The 20,749-nt window shown below is 50.0% G+C and overlaps 1 protein-coding gene across 4 annotated transcripts in view; it reads left to right on the top strand.

Moving 5' to 3' along the window:
* Positions 1 to 19,278, top strand: part of AOPEP (aminopeptidase O (putative)) — a 356,743-nt gene extending 337,465 nt beyond the window's left edge. For 3 of the 4 annotated variants that reach the window (XM_080670042.1, XM_080670039.1, XM_080670043.1), the window contains 3 exons: positions 13,787 to 13,873; positions 15,603 to 15,747; positions 18,749 to 19,278. In XM_080670042.1, coding sequence (XP_080526168.1) covers positions 13,787 to 13,873; positions 15,603 to 15,743 — 228 coding nt within the window. In that variant the 3' untranslated portion in view covers positions 15,744 to 15,747; positions 18,749 to 19,278. Of the gene's footprint in view, positions 1 to 13,786; positions 13,874 to 15,602; positions 15,748 to 18,187 lie in introns of all 4 variants that reach the window. The other variant, XM_080670040.1, reaches the window with a different exon arrangement.
* Positions 19,279 to 20,749: the final 1,471 nt, after the last annotated feature.

Raw genomic sequence — 20,749 nt, 5'->3', positions numbered from 1 at the left:
ACATAAACAGGAGACCCTTGTCGGGGGTCAGAATAGTGAGTGGCAATTAGTGAAGTGGTTCTGCAGGCTGAGGTGCAGAGCCTGATGGAATGGGGCTGCCGGAAAGGCAGTCCGACACCTGCCACCCCACATTGGGCCCTGCCACAGCTTCTTCACAGGGACCAGGGGTCCAGCTCATTGGCCTCTTGACCTGGTCACATGCTGATGAATCTGAACTTTAGTAGGTGAGCTATAAATAGTGTGACTGTTGATTTTTTAAAAGTCAGGGCAGTGTGTGTGAGGGGCACAGCTGCCCTTTGACACAGCGCTGCTGTTCTTTCCCGAGTTCGAGAGCTGGCCCAGGTATGGATTGAAGAGGAAGTGGGGGGACACACCTGTCTTTTTAAACCAGGTGCCTTTAACGATGTGGGGAAGAACAGAGCTCTTACATAATTCTTTGGTTATATGTGTGTGAGTCTTCTTTGTGGTATTTGGCTAATGAAACAAATGTTCTAGAAGATTTTCTTCAGGATTGGGGAGCTATCCCTGGGTATTTCTTTCTTTGAGTTTTCTTTCTCTGTTACTCATTTTGGTGCCGCTGGAAGTTTTCTGTGGAAACCTTGCAACAAATAACCACCTCCTCTGGTAGACTGTGATGAAGCGATTTTTCAAAAGCAGATGTAAATAATGACAAAGTAAAAAACTTCCACCTTTTAAATCAATATCCGCTCTTATCCGAGGCCAAAATTGTTACAGTACGTTGGGCTGGTCAGATGTTTGTTAAACAACAAAGACAAAAATGTGCGCCATCGACGGCAAAATCTGCCTGATTGTTCTGAAAAGGACCTCGTAAGCAAGCAGTTATAATCAAGTCGTCCTAGTTGGAGTTTGTAAATAAAAGGAACAGAGCACTTAACACTGAAGCTGACTCAATTAGGAAAGTTCCAGCTTGTGACCCTTTGCTGTTTGCTTCTGCCACTGTCCTGGGCAGCAGGTCCTCTTTGCAGAGGCTGCAAGGGGCACTGTCTGCCCCTGCGCTGCGTGTCCCCGGTCCTGCAGTCTTTCTCAGGAAGATGCGCAGATGGGCCCAGACAGCTCATGTTCCTTTTGGCTTTAAAGAAATCAATACCTAGGGTTTTATTGGTGCTTCTGGCTTTTTCATGCCTCTGTCAGTAGTTTATATATCTTTGTATTAGATTTCTGTACTAAAATCCATGCTAAGGGAGCACACAGTTGTCCGTGAGCACTGCCATTATTTCACAACTGTAAACTGGACCACATTTCTATGTAACGTGTCATAGATGCCCTAGGACAGTGGTCAGCAACTGCGACTCACAAGCCACATGCATTACCCTTACCCAGAAGTTTTGACTTCAGGTTGAAGACATTAGTACATTATTAAAATGTTTTTTTTTAAGTGTTTTTCCCTATGGCAGTGGTCGGCAAACTCATTAGTCAACAGAGCGGCAAACCGCGCTCGCGAGCCGCAGTTTGCCGACCACTGCCCTAGGAGGCTCACTTTTGCCAAAATGCTCAAATCTTCTTCAAGATTGCTTTTCCCCTCTGGTGCCTTCCTGTGCATCTTTCCTCTCTCTTTCCATGGCGCACCAGGATTTGAGAGTTCAGGGTGTCTGCCTTGGAGCTGGAGCTGTGGAACTGGCCAACTGCAGATATTATGAACCTCAGCATGCTCAGCAGCTGGAGCAGCTCCCCGGGCCGGTCCTGCAGGGAGGGGGCAGCGCTCTGGAGATCCCACACAGTCCCTTGCAGCTTGTGCCTCTGACATGGGAATGTGCTGGTGCCTGAGAGCAAAGAGAACGCAATTACGTTGGATTCAAATGTTTTAAAGGATGAAAGTACACCTATTTTTTGTGCAAATGGTGATACTTTGTATGTCAGGGTATGACATTTAAAGACCAACTGAACTTATAAGATGGCACTAAAAGTGAAGGTAAGCTGCTTGGTCTGCATGTTGCCTTGCTGCAGCTTTGAACCACACGGTCCAAGTTCCGTAGACCAGCTAGTCTCCCCACCTTGGTAGAAGCAGATGCCCAGGCTGAGCACAGGAAGTGTGTGGGCATCAGGGGAGCCAGCCACCAGTGAGCAGCAGCCCAGAACTGGCTCAGCCAGCAGGACACCAGGTGGTTTTCCCAGGAATGGACTGCCTAGAATAGTATCCTTTGCATTCCCCAACTTGATTTCTGGATTATTTTTAATAAGATTTGAGAAGTAATTTATGCACCATACAATTCACTCACATATTCACATAGTTGTACATATCACCAAAATCAATTGAACATTATCATCATCCCCAAAAGAAACCCTGTACGCTTTATCGGTCATTCTCATCTCTCCCTGCCCCCAGCCTGCGGCACCATGCTAATGTTTCTGTCTCTCTAGACTTGCCTATTCTGGGCTTCCATATAAATGAAACATACAATATGTGACTGTTGTGGCTGGCTTTTTTTCAGTTAGCATGTATGTTCAGTAATCATCCATGTTTTAGCATGTATCAGCACTTTTTTTTTTTTTTTGGTCACCAAATATTTTCAGTTGTATAGATAAACCACATTTGTTTATTCATTCATCCATTGATGAACATTTGGATTGTTTCCACTTGTGGGCTGTTGTGTATAATGCTGCTGTGAACGCTTCTGGGTAAACGTTTTTGTGTGGATGTGTTTTCATTTTTCTTGGGTTTGTATCTAGGAGTGGAATTGCTGGGTCACATGATAACTCTGTTTAACCTTTTGAGGAACTCCCAAACTATCCCAAAGTCACTGCACCATTTTACACTCTCCCACGAGTGTATGAGGGTTCCAGTTTTTGTTCATCCTTGCTAACACTTGTTATTGTCTCTTCTATTTTCACATCTTATTGGGTATGAAAGAATATCTTATTGTGCTTTTGATTTTCATTTCCTTGGTAACATCATGTTGGATACCTTTTCATGTGCTTATTGACTACTAGTATATCTTTGAAGAAATGTCTGATCAGATCTTTTGCTCATTTTGAATTGCTTTATTTGTCTTTTTTTTTAAATATATTTTATTGATATTTTACAGAGAGGAAGGGAGAGGGATAGAGAGCTAGAAACATCGATGAGAGAGAAACATCGATCAGCTGCCTCCTGCACACCTCCCACCGGGGATGTGCCCGCAACCAAGGTACATGCCCTTGACCGGAATCGAACCCGGGACCCTTCAGTCCACAAGCCGACGCTCTATCCACTGAGCCAAACCGGTTTCGGCGCTTTATTTGTCTTTTATTATTGAGTTATAGTAGTTCTTTATATATTTTTTCTAGTTCTTTATATATTTTAGATACAAGTTCCTTATCAAGTATATGATTTGCAAAAATATTCTCTCTGTGGATTGTCTTTTCACTTTCTTTTTTCTTTAGAATTTTTATTGATTTTTATAGCGAGAGGAAGGGAGAGGGAGAGGGATAGAGAGAGAGAAATACCGATGTGAGAGCGAAACACCATGCATGTGCCCTGACTGGGTATTGAACTGGCAACCTTTCGGTGCACGGGACAACACCCAAGCAACTGAGCCACACAGTGAAGCACAGAGTTTTCATTTTGATAAAATCTAATTTATCTATTTTTTCTTTTGCTTGTATTTTTGGTATCACATCTAGGAAGCCATTTGCTGATTCAAGGTCTGGAAGACCTAGGCCTGTGTCTTCTCTAAGAGTTTCATAGTTTTAGTTCTGCCTTGAAGTCTTGGGATTTGTTTTTTTTAGTGCATTTTGCTCGCTCCGCTAGGGAAGGGCATTGGGAGAAATGGCATCAGGTAGGGAGAAGAGAGGATAGTTTTTCGTGGAACATGGTATGGCTGACCATGGGCTGAGGGGCCCTGTCCAGTAGCAGGTGTCTTTTCCCCTTTAGCTCTCAGTGCACATGGAGTCTTCTGACCACATCTCGGGGTCCCCCCCCCCCCAAACTGCTTCCCTCACTGCACCCTGTTAAGTCCTTCCATGACATGGACATTTACATTTGCTGGTTACTGAATTTTCTTAAACTTTCTACTGAACTGTAAGCCCCGAGAGAGCCTCTCTGTTTGTTTATCCTCAGTGCCCAGTACTTAATTTTTCGAGAGGACTTTTCCTGGATCTCCAGGGTGTCTGGAGCAGCAGCTACAAGCTTCTGACATGTGGTGGTTGGGACAGCAGAGGCCATGGTGAAACCCACTGGAGAGCCAGCCTCTGGCCGCCGTGGCGAAGCCTAGAGCGTGGGGACCCTGGGCGGGCGGGGGCGGGGGGAACGTGGCGAGGTGCGGATCCCTTCTGAGCTTGTCAGAGGAGGTACCCGTGCTCACGTCTCTGGCAACAGTAAAGTCCTTTTTTCAGCAGAGGCCCTGTGTCACCTGTTACAAAATGGAAAAAGCAGATGGAGTGTGCTATCTCCTGATTGCAGGCTTACTAGATGTGCCGGTTAATGCAGATTTTATAATCAAAGAAAACACGATAATTTCAAAAGAAACACCAAAAGTGCTTTATTCAAAGTAATGTCCATCGCTAGCTACACATTTCCCCCATCTTTCAGGTAATTTGTGGATACCGACCCAATAGAACTTTTCTTGTTTTGAGGCAAACCATTCAGAGACCCAATTTTCCACTTCTTCCTACGTTTTGAAGTGCTGCTCAGAAAGTGTGTGTGCCATCGATCAGAACAAGTGGTAATCTCAAGGAGCAAGGTCTGGTGAATACGGCGGGTGGGTTAATACTTCTCAGGCAAGATCTTTTAACTGTTTTGAAGTGTGTGATGGTGCATCATCATGAAGCAAAATTATTTTGCCATGTCTTCTGGAACGTTCTGGTTGTTTCATGATCAAAGCGTGGTTCAAATTGATTATTTGTCGTCGGTAGCAATCAGTATTAACTGTTTCACCTGGTTTTAGAAGCTTATAATATATCACACCTTCCTAATCCCATCAAATGCAGAACATTGTCTTCTTTCGGAAGCGATTTGGCCTTGCAGTCAATGTTGATGGTTGACCTGGATCAACCCATGATTTTGTGCATTTGGGATTCTCAAAATAAATCCACTTTTCATCGCCAGTCACAATTTGATGCAAAAAAGACCTTCTTTTGTGCCGTTGAAGCAACATTTTACTGATGACTTTTCGGTTTTCCATTTGTCTTTCGTTCGGTTGATGTGGCACCCATTTTCCTTCCTTTAAAATCTTTCCCATTGCTTTTAATCGATCAGAAATTGTTTGCTGAACAACGTTTAATCTTTCTGCAAGTTGTTTTTGAGTTTGACACGCATCTTCATCCAATAATGCTTGTAATTGTTGGTCTTCAAACTTTTTTGGTTGACCTGGACATTTTTTGTCTTTCACATCGAAATCATCACTTTCAAAGCGTTTAAAGCAGCATTCACAAGTATCTTGAGATGGACCATGTTCACCATAAGCTTCCCGAAGTATTCGATAACTTTCAGCAGCACTTTTATTCAAAATAAAGTAATAAATTACAACTTCCCGCAAATGCTTTTTTTGGCACGAAATTTGACATTTTTAAGCGTAAAATATCTATGATGTTAACACCTTCAGCAAATTTGACATACGAAGTTTTGAAGCTTGCTGTCAATACAACAAAATAGCATACATATCAAATCGCATATATATCAACATATGTGTAACTCCATCTACTGAAAAAAATTCGCATTATTAACCGGTACACCTGGTACTCATCAGAACGCAGCGTGCCAGTGCAGTGTTGACGGAAGGAGGGCAAACCAGGCATATTTCAAGGGGGAGCCAACATGGGCTTCCGAGGTCTGTCCTTTGCAGCCAGCTGACTTTAATGGCATTAACGTCCTTAAATAAAATTGTGTTTCCAAGCAAGGAGACAAGTTAGCATTTGCCTGAGAGGATGGACGTGGCAGTGTGTCGTCACCTCCGCCTTGCCTTTGCTCCATGCACTTGCGCCCTTACAGAGAAGTATCGATGTGAGAGCGGTCCCGGGAGAGGTGTCAGAGGACCCTGTCTTGGCAGCCGCTGCCGCTTAGGTTCTCACTGGGGACAGCCGGTTACAGACAGTTGACAGGCAGGTGAGGGCGGAGGGACTGACTGAGCAAGGTCATTGTGAGCCCTTGAGAAAGAGCCAGGGCCTCTGATGCCTCCTTTGTTGTCTTAACCCTGGGCCTGGGATTTATTAACCTGGCTCTGTGACAGCAAATAGAGTGGCTTTTAATTTCCTTTAGTTAAAAAAATAATGTTACAATTGTAGCCCTTTGAGAATAAGAATGAGTAAGGTGAGGGAAAAAATGGGAAGTGCTAGGATCAAAGTAAAATGTTGGAAATCTTTCCTTGTCAGCTGACGGCTCTCCTATCTTTTCTCAGGAGAGTGAGCAGATGAGCCACACTGGACCATCATAGACGCCCCAAACAAAACACTTGCTGGAAACACTGTCTGTCCCAGCTGCCTTCCCATTCCTGGCTGCCCGGCAGGCTTTGCTTACCAGCAGTGAGCTCACTTTAAAGCAAAGTTAAATCTAATTTAAGGACGCAAATTGAAAAAGCAGGTTTGTTTACTGCAGTGTTAGACTTATTAACTGGCAAAAGCCATGAGCCTTGTCTTTCTGTTTACACTTACAAAATGGATCTCTAAATGAGGGTTAATGGGCTTCCCAGATCATGTTCCCTAGGTAGATTTTTTTTCTCTTCAACAGTAAATTCTGAAATCAAAAGGACTAAAAAGAAAGGGGAGTGCTTCCTGTCATAAATGGGATGGGTGGCATTCTTCAAAGCGTTTTACAGTTTCCAACTGTACATTCTAATTTCAGAGTAGCTGGAAAGCATTCTGAGATTTTTAAAGTAGTATATTTGTTGAGAAACGTTTATCAAGTGCCAACTGGGTGCCAGGCATTGGAGACAGTCTACAGGCCCTGAGGCCCGCTCTCACCAGGCTTGACTTGTAGTGTAAACACAGGAGCCGGCAAACAACGACGCAGGCCATCCGGAGAGCACTGTGAGCTGGGCGACTCAGGCACACTCTGAGGTAGTGACGGTGCCGGACAGGCTGGGATGGTGAACTCCCCCGAAGAGGTGCTCGTTCGACACCCGTGGGTGTGCTGGATGAGGCGGGGCCCCATGGCGCCATCTAGTGTGACCGCAGGCCTCCTTGTCCCTTTTGTCTGCTGGCCCCTCACAGCCTTCTTCTGAAGGCTGTTAACCCATTTTGGAGCTTTCTGTGACCACTGAGATTTACTTTCTGGCGTCATGAGACTAAAGGACTGAAGGGGCTGGAGTGCATTAGCAGGAGGGAGTACCCTGCAGTGTTGTAAGCGAACGTCTGTGGGCTACTGAGTAGTCACTCCTGCTGTGGCCAGTGGAGAGAAGGGAGAACACAAGTAATGTATTCGCTGCTGCTGCTGCTGTGAAGTCAGAATGAATTCGGTTGAGTGGCTGGTTCACTGGGTTCTCTGGGTGTAAAGTTACTTGTTTATAATTTTTAAACATTTAAAACTAAAGGGAAGCAGCTGCCTACAGGAGACATACCAGGTAGGTGCTTTTTTAAGAAGGGCAGCGAGTGTGCAGCGAACCAAACCCTGGCTCCAGGATTGCAGTGCCCGGAGCAGCGCGGCTCACTCACTCTCTGTGACCTTGACCGCCCCGTGCACTTTGTGGGTGGCACACTGGCTACAGAGCCAAGGCGGGGTGTTGGTTGTTAGAAGTTATTACAACTACTGTCATCTTCTGCCTATAGCACTGTCTACTCAGCCTCTGACTCCATTTATTCCTCAGGCACAATAACTCTTCCGGAAGACACTGGTCTTCAAACTCCATCTCCAAGGAACCCAAGGCCTCACAGAGGAGTTTCCTATTTCACAGTTTTCCTGCCCGACCTGGAGAGTGAAGCTGCTTGAAGAACCCACTTGTAGTCTTCTCTTTACTGTCTTCTATACTGGGGTTTCAGATTACATTTTTATTACAAGTTAGAATTAGTTTGAAGTGTTTGAAAACCACTTCGGGAAATTAGTTTATTAGATGACAATTTTTAGAAGTAGCTTCATGCAATGATCTAAAATTGAAGTTAGAAAACAAACCTTTGGGTTAAAAGCTGTAAAAGAGCAGCGAGAGTTGTCATGTGTTAATAAATGTGGGGTCTGTGGTGTGTGGGGATTCCCAGAGGGCACCTCTCTGGCATGGACAGACTTGGGCGTGAGCTGGGGTGGGGGCTTCTCTTCCTAAAGGCTGCGTTTCCTCAAAGTCAGGGTGACACCCAGGCCTGTACCTGCGTGTGCCAGCGGGAGACGCCGTGGTAGGAGGAGTGCTGGAGCGCGTGCTGTGCAGGTGAACTTAACCCACAGAGCAGGGGCTCCGGCCGCATTCAGGAGCAACTTGTGTGCTCCTGGCAGGACCGGGCTGCAGCTGGGGAGCCAGCTCACGAGCTCCTGTGCCTGCACACTGTTAGCTTGGGGGTTAGACGTTTGCTGGCGTCCCGCTGCCTGCACACGCATACACTTTGGGAGCTGGGCATTCTGAGATTTTTAAAGTAGTATCTCAGAGATAGAGCGGGGTCAGCAGACTAGAGCCAGGCCAGTCCCGCCCACAGCCTGGTTTGTAGACGTGTCTGAACACTGCCAGGCCTAGCCATGCCCAAGCCCATCGCTCACACATTGTCCAGGGCTGCTTTTGTGATATAAAGGCAAATAAGCAGAAAAGGCAAAAATGCTCACTGTCTAGCCGTTGACAGAAAACACTTGCTGACCGTCACCTTCCTGGAGTCTAGCAGACCACTGCATCTGCATCCGTTAAAGTGTCTCGGGATGAAAGAGATTGAGGTGGGGAGTGGGGTTGTCCTTTGGCAATTTTCTTCTCCTGTTTCCAGGAGAGAAAGATTCATGTGGGGGAGCCCGTGGTTACATCAGAGATGCCGTTGTCACCTTGGAATCTGAGGTGTGGTTTGGGAACACAGTCCCTCCTCCCCCCCCACACACACGGCAGGTGCCGTTTTTTAAGGCACTCTTGGACATCCAGGGCTTCCTTCTCCTGGACGGCCTTTCTGAGCCCGTGGTTCGGCTCAGCCCAGCCTTTGGGCAGTGAGATGTCTTCAAATGGCACATGATGCCATGTGACAGAGGCTGATGCTGGCACGAGGCAGAGCCATCTGTCTTTACAAATAGTTTGAAAAATTCCCAGGCCCCAGGCGTACTTCCCAGGGGTGGCTCGCGAAGTCCCAGCTTCCTCCAGCCTCGAGGCCCCTCCCTGGTGGTGCCCCACTTTCTCAGCTCTGTCCCTGCGGGAGTCTGCTCCGAGTCCTCCCCCGACCCTTCCCTCCGCACGCCCAGGGCCGCCCCTCCAGCAAGCAGCAGCCCTCTGACAGGCACTCCTTCATTTCACCAGTTAACTAACAGCTCTTAGAAGTAATATTCCCCAGATTTATAAACTCAATAAATAATGAACTTTGCATTAGGACATAAAGCCGAAGCATGTGGCTCCTGCTAAGATGAAAAGCACTTACTGTGTGAGAGTCTCTAGTCTAGCACTTGCTCGACAACCAGTCAGTCCTCACAGCGGCCCGCCACAGGGCCGGGCCGGGCCTGGTGAGCAACCAGCCCAGCGGACAGGGCTGCTGTGTTAGACCCGGGCACCATTCCCTGGTCAGGACACAGTGGGTCAGGAGGTCAATTTAGTAGGTCATCAGCCAGCATAAGGAACAGAAAATGGAGAGTATGTGCATGTGTACATGCTATATGCATATGTATATACACAAGTGTTGGCTGCTGTGAATGTATTTGGAGCGAAAGAGCCACCAGCCTTGTAGTTAGAGGCCTTTGTGTATGTTTCCTGCAAAATTCCTCTTGGATACCCAGGCCACCTGTCTACCCAGGCCTCCCAGATGACTGAGGCCTGTTACAACAGACAGTCTGTCCTGGCGGGGTCCCTGCTGTGGGGCGGGGGAACACGGTCCAGGTGCAGTTCAGGGGTTATTGAAGGGTTCTCACTCTGCTATCAAACGTGGGTCTGGCATGAATCGGCTTCTGCAAACATTCTTCATCCTCCCACCTGAATTCTGAGACTCTCCCCTCTGGACCATTTACTTTGCTGGGTACTCATCCCCTTTTGCTCAGAGAGTCTTCAGAAACCTGGAAACTTGTGGAGTCCATTTACAGGGGGTGTGCGAGTGCCGCTGTGTTACAGCCCAGCTGTGCACAGCGGGCAGCACCCAGTCTTCAGTGTCCCTCAAGCAGAACACGTTGAAAAGATTTGCAAGCTGATTTTTATTAGTATTTACATGTGTACTCCTGTGTTTGCACATCTGTATATCACGACTTCATTGGGACTTTGTGGGAAGAAACGGGGCCTACACCCCCCCCCCCTTTTTAAATCTTTATTGTTGAAAATAGTATATATGTCCCTCTTTTTCCTCCATTAACCTCTTCTAGCCTGCCCCCAGCCCCACCCCAGGTACATTCCCTTCATTAATCATCCCTCCTTACTCGTGTGCCAGGCACTATGCTAATAGTTCTCATATGTTCCGGAACCTTCACGGCTCTGTGTACTGGGGGCACTCTGGTCCTGGCACTGGATGGCGGGAGATGGGCCAGGTCCAGCTGCTGTCTGCACTGAAGGCTCAGTGAGGAATAGATGGGCACACCCTTGGGAAGCCAGGCTCTGAGTGCCCTGGGAAGCGGCCTCTCCCTTCTGCACCGTTCCTCCTGCTCCTCTTCCCCTTGCTGCCCCACGCCCTGCATCCCTGCCTGCCTCTTGGCCCTTCTCATCTTTGCCCTGCTTCTGTCCAGCCTGACTGTGTGGATGGTGTTTAGCTAAGACTTTTGCTGATGCCAGGCTTTTGGAGATCTCGAGCATGAGTCTAGAGCAGCCTTGGGCAAACTACGGCCCGCGGGCCGGATCCGGCTGTTCTATCCGGTTCTCTTGCTCTCCCCTCCGCTCCTTTACTTTGAATTTATATTAGTTCACACAAACACTCCATCCATGCTTTTGTTCCGGCCCTCCGGTCCAGTTTAAGAACCCATTGTGGCCCTCGAGTCAAAAAGTTTGCCCACCCCTGGTCTAGAGTGACTATGAATTTGAGTTGTAGTTGAGAACAGAACAGCCCTGTGGAGACAGAAGTGTAATAAAATGTGAATGTGTACAGAGGGATTCGGTCCGTTTGGACATAGCGTGTGTGCACAGGGCGTTCTTGAGACTGAATGGAGGGACTCGAGCTTGGGAGCTGTGGCACCTCTCGTGCTCCAGGGCTGGTGTAGGTGTGCGCAGTGGCTGTTTTTAATCACCCTGAGGAAGTGAAAAACAGGGTGCCACCTCACCCATTAATTTATTGGAAAATAAAGAAGAGCAGACGTGCAGAGCGGACAGCCTTCCTCCGAGGCCTGCTTCTCAGTTCTCTGGCTGAGGCTCCCCACACTGGACTTCACCTTCCCCATGGCCAACGGGGCAAGGACCTTGACACAGTGTGTGACGGCCTCTGTTGGATTTTAAGTTTCCCAGTGACCTGGGGAAAGCTGTTCCCTCAGTGCCCACTGTCAAATATTCTGGGAGAAATTGAGACAAAAGTCACTCTGCTGCCAGCTTCTCAGGAAGACCCGGTTCCATGTGGTGACAAGTGGCTAAGCAGATTTCAAAGGCAATAAAAACAGGTTAAGTGGTAAAAAATGAGGACTTTGTTTCTCAGAGAAATAGGAAGAGAAGTAAGATCCTGCCAGGAGCAGGCAGGGTCTGCTGGGCCCTGTGATGTCTTCTGAGTGTCCCGCTGTGGAAACGGTGACGTGCCCTCAGCTCTTTGGTGATGAAGGGCCTGCTGTTGGTCTGCTCTTCGGGAGCAGGGGAGGCTGGGCGCCCTGTAGCCCTCAGAGGTCAGAAGACTAAGCAGCTTCCCTTTCGTTGTGATGTCCGAGGCTGTTAGCTCCTTCCCATGCACCTCTGAGATTCCCTCATGGATGTAAATGCTCATTGGTATCCCGTGCTTACAAGTTCAAAGGACCTGGCTGCACACAAGCAAAGGGCAGCGCTACCAGAGTCCCCGAATTAACACTGTCGGGGAGCACACTGTAGCCCTGGGGAAGGATTCTTTCCAGAAGACTTGTTTCTTTCCTTCATTCCTAATTGTTCGCGTGTAAATCTATTTACAGTAGATTAAAGGAGAGACCTGGCCAGGTTGGTGGGTAATGATATAATGTATGGGGGACCCAGCTTATATTTTACTTTTGCCACACATGGGTTCCTTTAAAGGCCAGTAAAACAGAGGATGGAAGGAGGCTTTTCCACATGCACACAGTCCCTTCCAGGTGTGGCCAGTGTGGATCACACTGTGGACCAACATGGCCGATGCTGACTGAGCATAACCTGGGATGCAGTAGAATTGGCCTGAAACTGGACTCTGAAAACCGAGTTCAGGTGGGATTTGCATGTGAAGAACGTGCCTCAGGGTTGGGAAATGCCAGGGCTCTGCTGCTGTCCTGTCCGCAGAGGCCGCAGGGCTGGGGTCCACTTCCACATTGTTTGTAGGGTTGTGTGCATGTTAGGGAGGGGGTGCTGGCAAAGTCTTGCTGGTAAACCTTCAAGAAAGTGTCTTTACTAAACAGCATTCACCTTTAGCTCATCTGTTTCTGCATGTTGTACAAACCTGCAGCGCAAGCTACTTGCATCACTTTGGTCTTCTCCCCCCACAACCTTCCCCCCCCCCATCCCAAACTCCCCAGGAGGCCACTCTGCCTCTTCTCAGGAATGTGGAGAGTGTCTTCCGGCTTCCCTCTCTTCATTGTAACCATCAGCAGTTTTGAACCATATCGGTTATTGCAGGAAGTTAAGAAGTGGTTTCAAAGGAAACCTTCATGGACAGCCCTGTGGGCAGCCCGCCACCTGGCCGGGGATGTGCCTTTCGTTTCTTAGCTACATTTTTCGTTTATCTGTTATCTTGCAAAATCTTTAAAAACATCACAACACCCAACTGGAACATGCACTTTCCTCCCCTGAAGTTAACTAACAGTGCTCCTAATGAGGACCATGGTTAAATAAAACGGAAGTGAAAGTTAAAGCTGAAGGTGCCAACAATGTTCATACACTACAAAGAGTACAGCAGTCCTGTTATCTGTGGTTTCAGTTACTCATAGTTGACTGCAGTCTGAAAATATTAAATGGAAAATTACAGAAATAAATAGTTCATAAGATTGAAGTTGCATGCCATTCTTAGTATGATGAAATCTTGAGCCCTCTCGCTCTGCCCCCCCCCCCCCCAACGTGACTCATTCCTTTGTCCGGTGTCTCCAGGCCGGACAGGAGCGTTCCCCGCACATGGGTCACTGGTGGCCTCTGCAGTCAGGCCACTGTCACGGCACCTCCCAGTGCAGTGTCCCTGGCTCAGAGCTTGGAGCTGGGTGCGACAGCGCGCATGTGCCAGAGAGGAGCCGTATGGCGCTTCCTTAGTGTAAAACAGTGGGAGCTCTCAATAAGGAAAGAGAGAAATCATAACTGAGGTTGCTGAGATCTGTGGTGGGAACGAATCTTCTATTTCTGAAATTGTGAAGAAGGAAAAAGAAATTCGGGCTAGTTTTGCTTTTGTACTTCAGACTGCAGAAGTTACAGCCACAGTGATAGTGCTTAGCTGAGGTGGAAAGGCATTAACTTGATCATAGATGTGTATGTACAGGAAAAAGCATAGCATGTGCACGGTCCACACCCTCCGAGGTTTCGGGCATCACAGGGGTCCTGGCACATCCCCCCTGAGGATCAGCGGGGACTCGGACACAGGAGGCTCTGAGTCTTAAACTCCTGCGGGCAAGGAAAACCTGCCAGTGCGTTGCTTACCGGGTTTTCTCTCATTTGTTAAGGTTCGCCATCGGTGGTGTGAGCTCGTTGTGAAGCACAAATACACAACAGCGTACAAAACCGTGGAGGAGTTCCTGCAGGAGGACCAGGTAGGTCATTCCTTGCAGCTCGGGTTCTGCCGTGCTGCTGCCTGGCTGTCCGGGACCCAAGGTTAACAAATACGTAAACGTTGTCCAGAAGTCTGAGGGTTGGCAGGAGCGGATTCTCCCTCGAGAGCTCAGTGTCCCTTTAACGCACTCAACCCTGGTCCTCGGAGGCACCATTGGTTTCGCCTGGGGTGGCCGTGGCTGCTACCAAGCGAGGCCTGTGCAGACTTGATGGCATCACAGACCTCAGTTCCAGGTGGCTTGGTAATGCTGGTGCACATCTCTGTCCTCGATGATCCTGACTGAAAGCCTGTGCGAAGGCGAGACGGAGAGCCCAGCCGCGGGAGCAGTCTGTCTGTCTGTCTGCCTGTCTGCACCTGCCACGTCAGACTGGCCTGTGCTGAGTGTCTTTCCTGCGAGAGCTTTCCTCCCTGCTCACCAGAGGAAAGTGGTCATCCTCCTGGGAGCCCGCAGGAAGCATGCGTGGGTGACCATGTTTGGGGATGTCCTCTGTGCCGCCTCTGCGCCCACCCACACTTGTCCTGGCGTGGCTATCCATGGCGGGACATGTGCCAAGGGGTCTGTGCGGCTGGAAGTCAGCCTGCAGCTCGGCCTGTGGGCTTGACCAGTGTGTGCCTGTGAACGAGCTTTCTGCCCAGCTGGGGGCTGATGGCATGGAGCGTGTTCCAGTCGGGAGGAGAGCGGGGGCAGGGCAAACAAAGGGGCTTTTGAGAGGGCCTGAGGTGGGGGGGGGGGGGGTGCCAGCATGGAAGGGCTTGTTATTCCCACAAAGAAAAATGCACGACTTTGTACCAGAAGAAATGTCACATTTGCACAGTGGAGCAGGAGGTGTTTGAAAACACAGTGGAGTATAAGGAGGACAAAATGCAAGAGAAAATTAAGGTCTATTTGAAAACCATAGTTAACTGCAGTATACTTAGAATCATGAACTTTTCTAAATACAGATTACCATATCTCAGCCTTTACAGGAAAGAATTTGTGAGCCTCTAACTAGGCAAGTTTTTGTCTTGCGCTGTCTTTGAGGTCCTTCTCTTAATTTGCCCCAGCAGAGGGGATCCACGCACAGCTAAGCGTGGAGAGAGGAGGCAGAACCCGAGGGGTCTCGGGTCTTCAGAGCATAATTGGCTGTTTTTAAAACTGTAGGGAAAATGCAGATGTAGGTCTTCGCAGCATTGTGTCTGGAACAGAAGAGCCAGTGTTTGCCACAGTGAGGGACCGTGGTCGGCTGGGCTGAAGCAACGGGCATTTCCCAGGTGGCGTGGTGATTCTGCCTGCCTGTGGCTGCGTGTGGCGTGGTGGTCTGCGCGGCCCAGCAGTGCCGAGGGCCACCTGTCCTGGGAAGGAGCCGATGTCTCGTGACATGCACACAGCACCTCGGTGCTGCGGTTAGCTGCGCCGAGACTCCTCTCCTCCAGAGCAATCCTGGCACGGCCATCGCTAGAGAAGCGCTTCCTGTCACCACTTTGTCATCAGTTAAGTCACCACGGTTCTGTTGATGGAATTGATAACTGAGAATTCCTTAGAGTTTCAGTGAAAGCAAGAAAGAAGGGGTTGAAGACTACGGTTCCTCAAGTACAACTATTCAACTGTCTTAGCTTTTCTAGGGTCTCTTGTAATTTATGGACCAGCAAGTTTGCGTGAAACAAACTCAGACTGCACGTGTGGACACGTAATTTCTTTGTCTCATGCTCTCTGGGCTCTGCCCCTGCAGGCAATGGGCATCTACCTCTACGGGGAGCTGATGGTGAGCGAGGACGCCAGGCAGCAGCAGCTCGCCCGCCGCTGCTTCCAGCTGACCAAGGAGCAGATGGATAGATGCTCAGCCCAGGTGGTGGCCGAGATGTTGTTTTAAAGAGGTAACTCTCCCCTTCCTCTCCCTATTGTTCGTTTCTCACCAGATTTCTCATAGGAGCCAAATGAACGAAGAACCAAACAGTGAGCCTAGGGCACTCGCAGCATCAGTCCTCTGCTCCTGCACGGGTGCCTGCAGCAGAGCGCCTGGGAGGGGTCACCAGGAGCAGAGCTGTCCACCCAGGCAGGACAGCTCTCCTTGGCACAGTTTTGGCCACTTAGCTTTATCACTTGTAGTAACAGAGGTTGGGGGGAGCACATCTTGGAGATGGTTAGGAGATGGACTGGGAAGCCCAGCACGAGTGAAGGCTGATGCAGGGGTGCGTGGCCAGTGGCCCCCTCCTGGGCTGTGTGAGAACTTGGTGTTGCTCAGGTTGACCCTGATGACCTGGGAGGCTGGGAGGAGGCCCTCCCGCCAAAGCCTGCCTCTGGCCTTGGAGCTGTGTCTGCAGGCAGGCTCGCTGAGCTGAGCAGACTCTCCCAGGGAGTCCTGGATTATTTGAACTGCTTTTCCTGTTAAGATCACATCCTAGCAGTTAGACTTCCCATGGAGGGTTATGCATTTAAACAGTAATGTAGCCATGGCCGATAACGTCTTGAAGTAGAACTGTGGGTTATAAGTGTGTTGTTTCTCTCTAACAACCATCATTTCTAGGTCTCAGTTTTTCTTCCAGGTTTTACATGCTATAAATAGGGTATGTCTAATTTTGTATCCTTTTAAAAACGTGACAATAGATCTCAATCATTTTTCATGTTACATAGCTTCTCTCTATATATAATTTTAGTGGATATTTAATATTTTATGTTGGTCATCTTCACCCATTGTTGGACGTTTCGTTTGCTCTGTCTTGGAAAATCATTTTTGCCCCGTATGTTTAAGAGCCTTACTTATTGGAAAGCAGTCGATTGCTGAGGAGGAACACCTTTCTGAAGTACGCGCCCTCCCAGGAGAGGCGAGGCGTTGTGTTTGCTGGGAAAGGAAATGGAGGAGTAGTTGCAGCGATTGAGCCTCTGGTAGTGAGACAGCTGTGTGCAGACGTCCCAACAGCATTCCCAGGCGGCTTCAGGCCCTGGTCATGGACGGGCCAGTTTACAAAACAGAGCAGTTCCAGTTATCTTGTTGCCAACCTCCGATAGCAACCAGTATAAATCATTTCTCTTCGATGTTCAATTTCACGGGGAGTTTGTGTTTCTTGAAGTATGTGAAACTGCCCTGGGCAGGCTTCCGTGCCCGCCCCGTTCTCAGCGTGGGAACCAGTGGGCATGCAGCTCTCACGACTCTGGTGCAGTTTTTGCCCCAAGCAGGGGCCTGGCGAGGAGTCTGCTATTTTCTTGCCTCCCCTCTGCAATGGCCCTTCCTGTCCCTCCCCTTCCAGATGAACGGGGGGTCACATGCATCCCCTCTGCCCGCCCCCCTCAGTTAGGACCAGGGACTTGCACCTTCCAGCAGTTGGGGGCCTTGCAGACCTCCCTGAGCCCAGGGTTACCGGAAGGACGGCCGTCTCCACTAAACCTGCCAGAGGCCTAGGTGCATTTCCTAGGTTACGTTCCCAAACTGCACAGGCATTTGTATGGGCATCTCTGAGTCCTTTGATTTAAAAAAAACAACTCCTCTCGGATAGCATGGAAATAAATGACAAAAAATAAAACCCATGAGGTAGTGAGGCAGGCCTGGAGGTGATGTCGTCGCCTCGTGACCAAGGACCAGGTGTGTGCGGTGTGGGCTCGGCACGCAGGCACAGCGGCTCCAGAGTGCTCTGGCTGCTTGGGTTCCTGGCATGCTGATTTGTGACTTAAGATTAAAATCACATTGCCAGGGATTACCACGCAACCACGACCTTGGCTGCTCTCCAGAGCCAGAGTCGCTCGCTCTCTGCAGTGGGAGAATGATGCACTTTGTAGCTCTTCTCCGGAAACAGAAGAAGCCAGCAGCCACGAAGACGCTCCCGGCCTTTCCATTGTGCCCAGCTGGAGACCTCTCTGCCGAGGTGCAGAGCTTAGCTGATTGGTGAACAGTGACTGGCTTCCGCTTTGTTCACAGTGGCTAAGTTCTGCACCTGAAGAGAAGGTGAGATGGGACAGTAAGCTGGAGCCGCTGGGGCAGAGGCTGCTGCTGAGCGGTCAGCTCGGGTGCGGGCCCGATTCTGAAGGAGAGACCTGCTCAGCCCAACGATGCACTTTCTCTTGTCACCAATGCAAGGAATGTACCAACAGGCTACAGAACGATAACTCTATAATTAGATAGCTCTCTGAAAGGTCAAATGTATTTTTCGCTGCAAAAGTTGTTTATATAAAACACTAAGACCAAATGCATCACAGTAGCCAAGTAAAACTGTCGCGGTTGATTGCATGTGCGTGGGGCTGGGTACGCGTGGAGACCCTGTGCTTCTCGGGAGCACCGTGACTCACTCTCGTATTTGCAGCCCAGGTCTCTGTCTCCTGCAGCCCAGGACGTTGGCAGCTCCAGCTGAGGCACTGCTGCTGCGGCTGTGGATTGGACCCGCCCTCCGGTGCCTACTGAGCTGATATCAGTTCTCATTTACACACTGGCTCAGTTCAGCAGGAACAGGAGTCGAGCCCTCGAGCAAAAAGCCTTCCTGTTCCTAAGTGCCCAGAGGCTGCGACTCCACTCGGCGAAGACAGGCCGCAGCGCTGGCCGCCAGACCCGTGCAGCGGGCATCATCTGTATGTGGCCCTGTGGTGTGGATGTTGGCAGAACCGTACAGCTCCGAGGGCGAGTGCGGGGGGACACAGGCAGTGCCTCTCCGGTCACGGGTGTGGAGGCTGGAAGCAGTTGGCGTGTGTGTGGCTCTGACACGGGCTCTGGTGTCAGCATTGGCTTTCACAGCCACTTGTGAGCTGCAAACCCATTCTCGGGGCTGTGAGACGTGGTGGTCCCCTCCTGCCCTGCACTCGGCCATCTCCAGAGCGGGAGGCACACGAAGGTCCTGGTTGACAGGAATTCTTCTGTGAGCGGGCAGTGATTTTATTGCTGTTTCTTTGCAGGAAAGATCACAGTGAGATGCTTTCTCATAAGCTCCTAGTAGCCCTGGTGGGACCAGGATGGCACTGACCCTGGACATGAGAGGAAGGTGACGGGCTGCTGGGCCATCAGCATCCACGTCTGGAGCTCTTTCCTGTGGCTGCTTGCAGCAGAGCACACGTGAAAGGCCCATCCTCAGGGTCACCTCGTTCCCACCCCGAATGTGCCGCCTCAACACACTGAATCCGCCTGGGGTCAGAGCAGAAGGCAGTTCTTCACATGAACGATTGCAGAACCGGAGACTGCGGAAGACCTGCGAGACATTTTCAGCGTCCCCTCATCTGCGGCTGGAAATTCACGTTTCTGTGCTGGAGCCGGTGAGCTCCACTGCATGGGCTTCTCTGGCTCATTTCAGAAAGATTCTGCAGAATTACTTGGATTGATAGTTCCATTATTTAGATATTTGCCAAAATTTTAGTGCCTTTTGGTAAAAGTATGGGATAAGAATCTAAGATGTATTTAATAATAAAATGTAATGGATTAATGGTTTTGTATTCCTGTTTGTTCCTGAATTAATACTGAGTTGAAAAGACAGCCTGACACCAGCAGTCTGACAGGCAGTGCGCAGAGGCCCCGCCCCTCGCAGAGTCCCTCTTTCCCACCGATGTTGCAAGTTACAAAAAGGGCGAAACCAACCTTCCCACACAGTGCAAAAACAGGGTGGCTTCAAGAGCCAGAGAAGCCCCAGCCTTGCTGTCATGAGAAGGCGAGGGGCTGGGCGGGGCCAGCATGAAGGCTCTGGCGTGCTGCCTTCACCTGACTCTGGCCTATTGGGGTGGCAGCAGCCTCAGCACGTTCCTGGGCCTCAGGGCTGCCCAGCTGTGACTCTTATTCTGGAAGGGTCCACCCTGCACAGCTGCGTGTACTCTGCGTATGCTTGTGCTGCTGATCATATTGGTAGAAGAATCCAAATGTGATTCTTAAATTTTAATAAAATACAAGAACGCTGCTTTCTGTGAAGATGCCTTTTCCCTTTGGTTGGTGTGAAGTGGAGCAGGATGGGGCGGTCACAGCCACACCCACCCAGCGCCCACGGCAGAGACAACTGGCACCTCCACGTAGGCTGTGGGCACCAGCTGGCCCCGTAGTTTGGTGTGGCCTTGTTTTTGTAGAACGTTAAAGCCACACTTTTCCGCCTTGAGAAACCACAGGGGCCAAGCCAAATTGCCACGTGTGGGATTTTGCACTACGATGGCTGGTCCCCTCCGGTGGCCGCGGACTCCTGCCGCTGGCTCTGAGCACCCGCCAGGCCAGTAGGCTGCAGTTGGTCCTGGAAGAGCCATCAGAACTCAGGCGCTGAGTTGTGGCCAAGCCCGTGGGTAATTGGCCTGTGCTGCTGACAGACTCGGGCAACCTGTGCTAGGTGTCCCCGCAGGGGCGGAGGAGTGGCCTGCCTGCCTGGGACCTCCTGTTTGCACGGTGGCCACACCCAGTTAGCCACCTTACGGAGTTTCTGCGGATGGGGACCGCTTTCCTAGCTGGCCCTCCGTACCAGGGGGCTGTGGCCAGGGCCTGGCTGAGGCCCCAGGAGTCCAGAGTGGCGGCCAGTCAATGAGACATAAGACTAGAACTCTCCGTTTTAAAGGTTTTCATCTTTTTTAAAGCTCCACGTTGGTAACTGGCGGGCCACCTGGGACTGATAGGATCTGAGTTAGAAACTGGCCAAGCCTGCCCAGTGGTGCCCAGGATGGGGTGTGCCGGCGAAGGGAAGTCTGCCTTCCCAGACAGATGTCATTCTCAAGGTCACATAGTAAGTAAGAGGCAGGTGTCAATATGGGTCCACAGGATCGCAGTTTCCCTCCCCACGCCAGTGCCTCCGAGGTGTGGGCCTCTGGCCACTCAGCCAGCCCAGATTTGAGAAGGCGGGGCTCCCATCCAGCCTTTGGTGAGGATGCGCCCGCGGGATGGGCAGGGCGGGTGGGCCAAGGGACCCTGCTCTCCAGGGCCTGGAACATGAACCTCCA

Source organism: Plecotus auritus (assembly GCF_963455305.1).
Source record: "Plecotus auritus genome assembly, chromosome: 5".
NCBI lineage: Eukaryota > Metazoa > Chordata > Mammalia > Chiroptera > Vespertilionidae > Plecotus > Plecotus auritus.
Note: the sequence above shows the minus strand (reverse complement) of the source record. Positions and strands in the feature narration are given on the sequence as shown.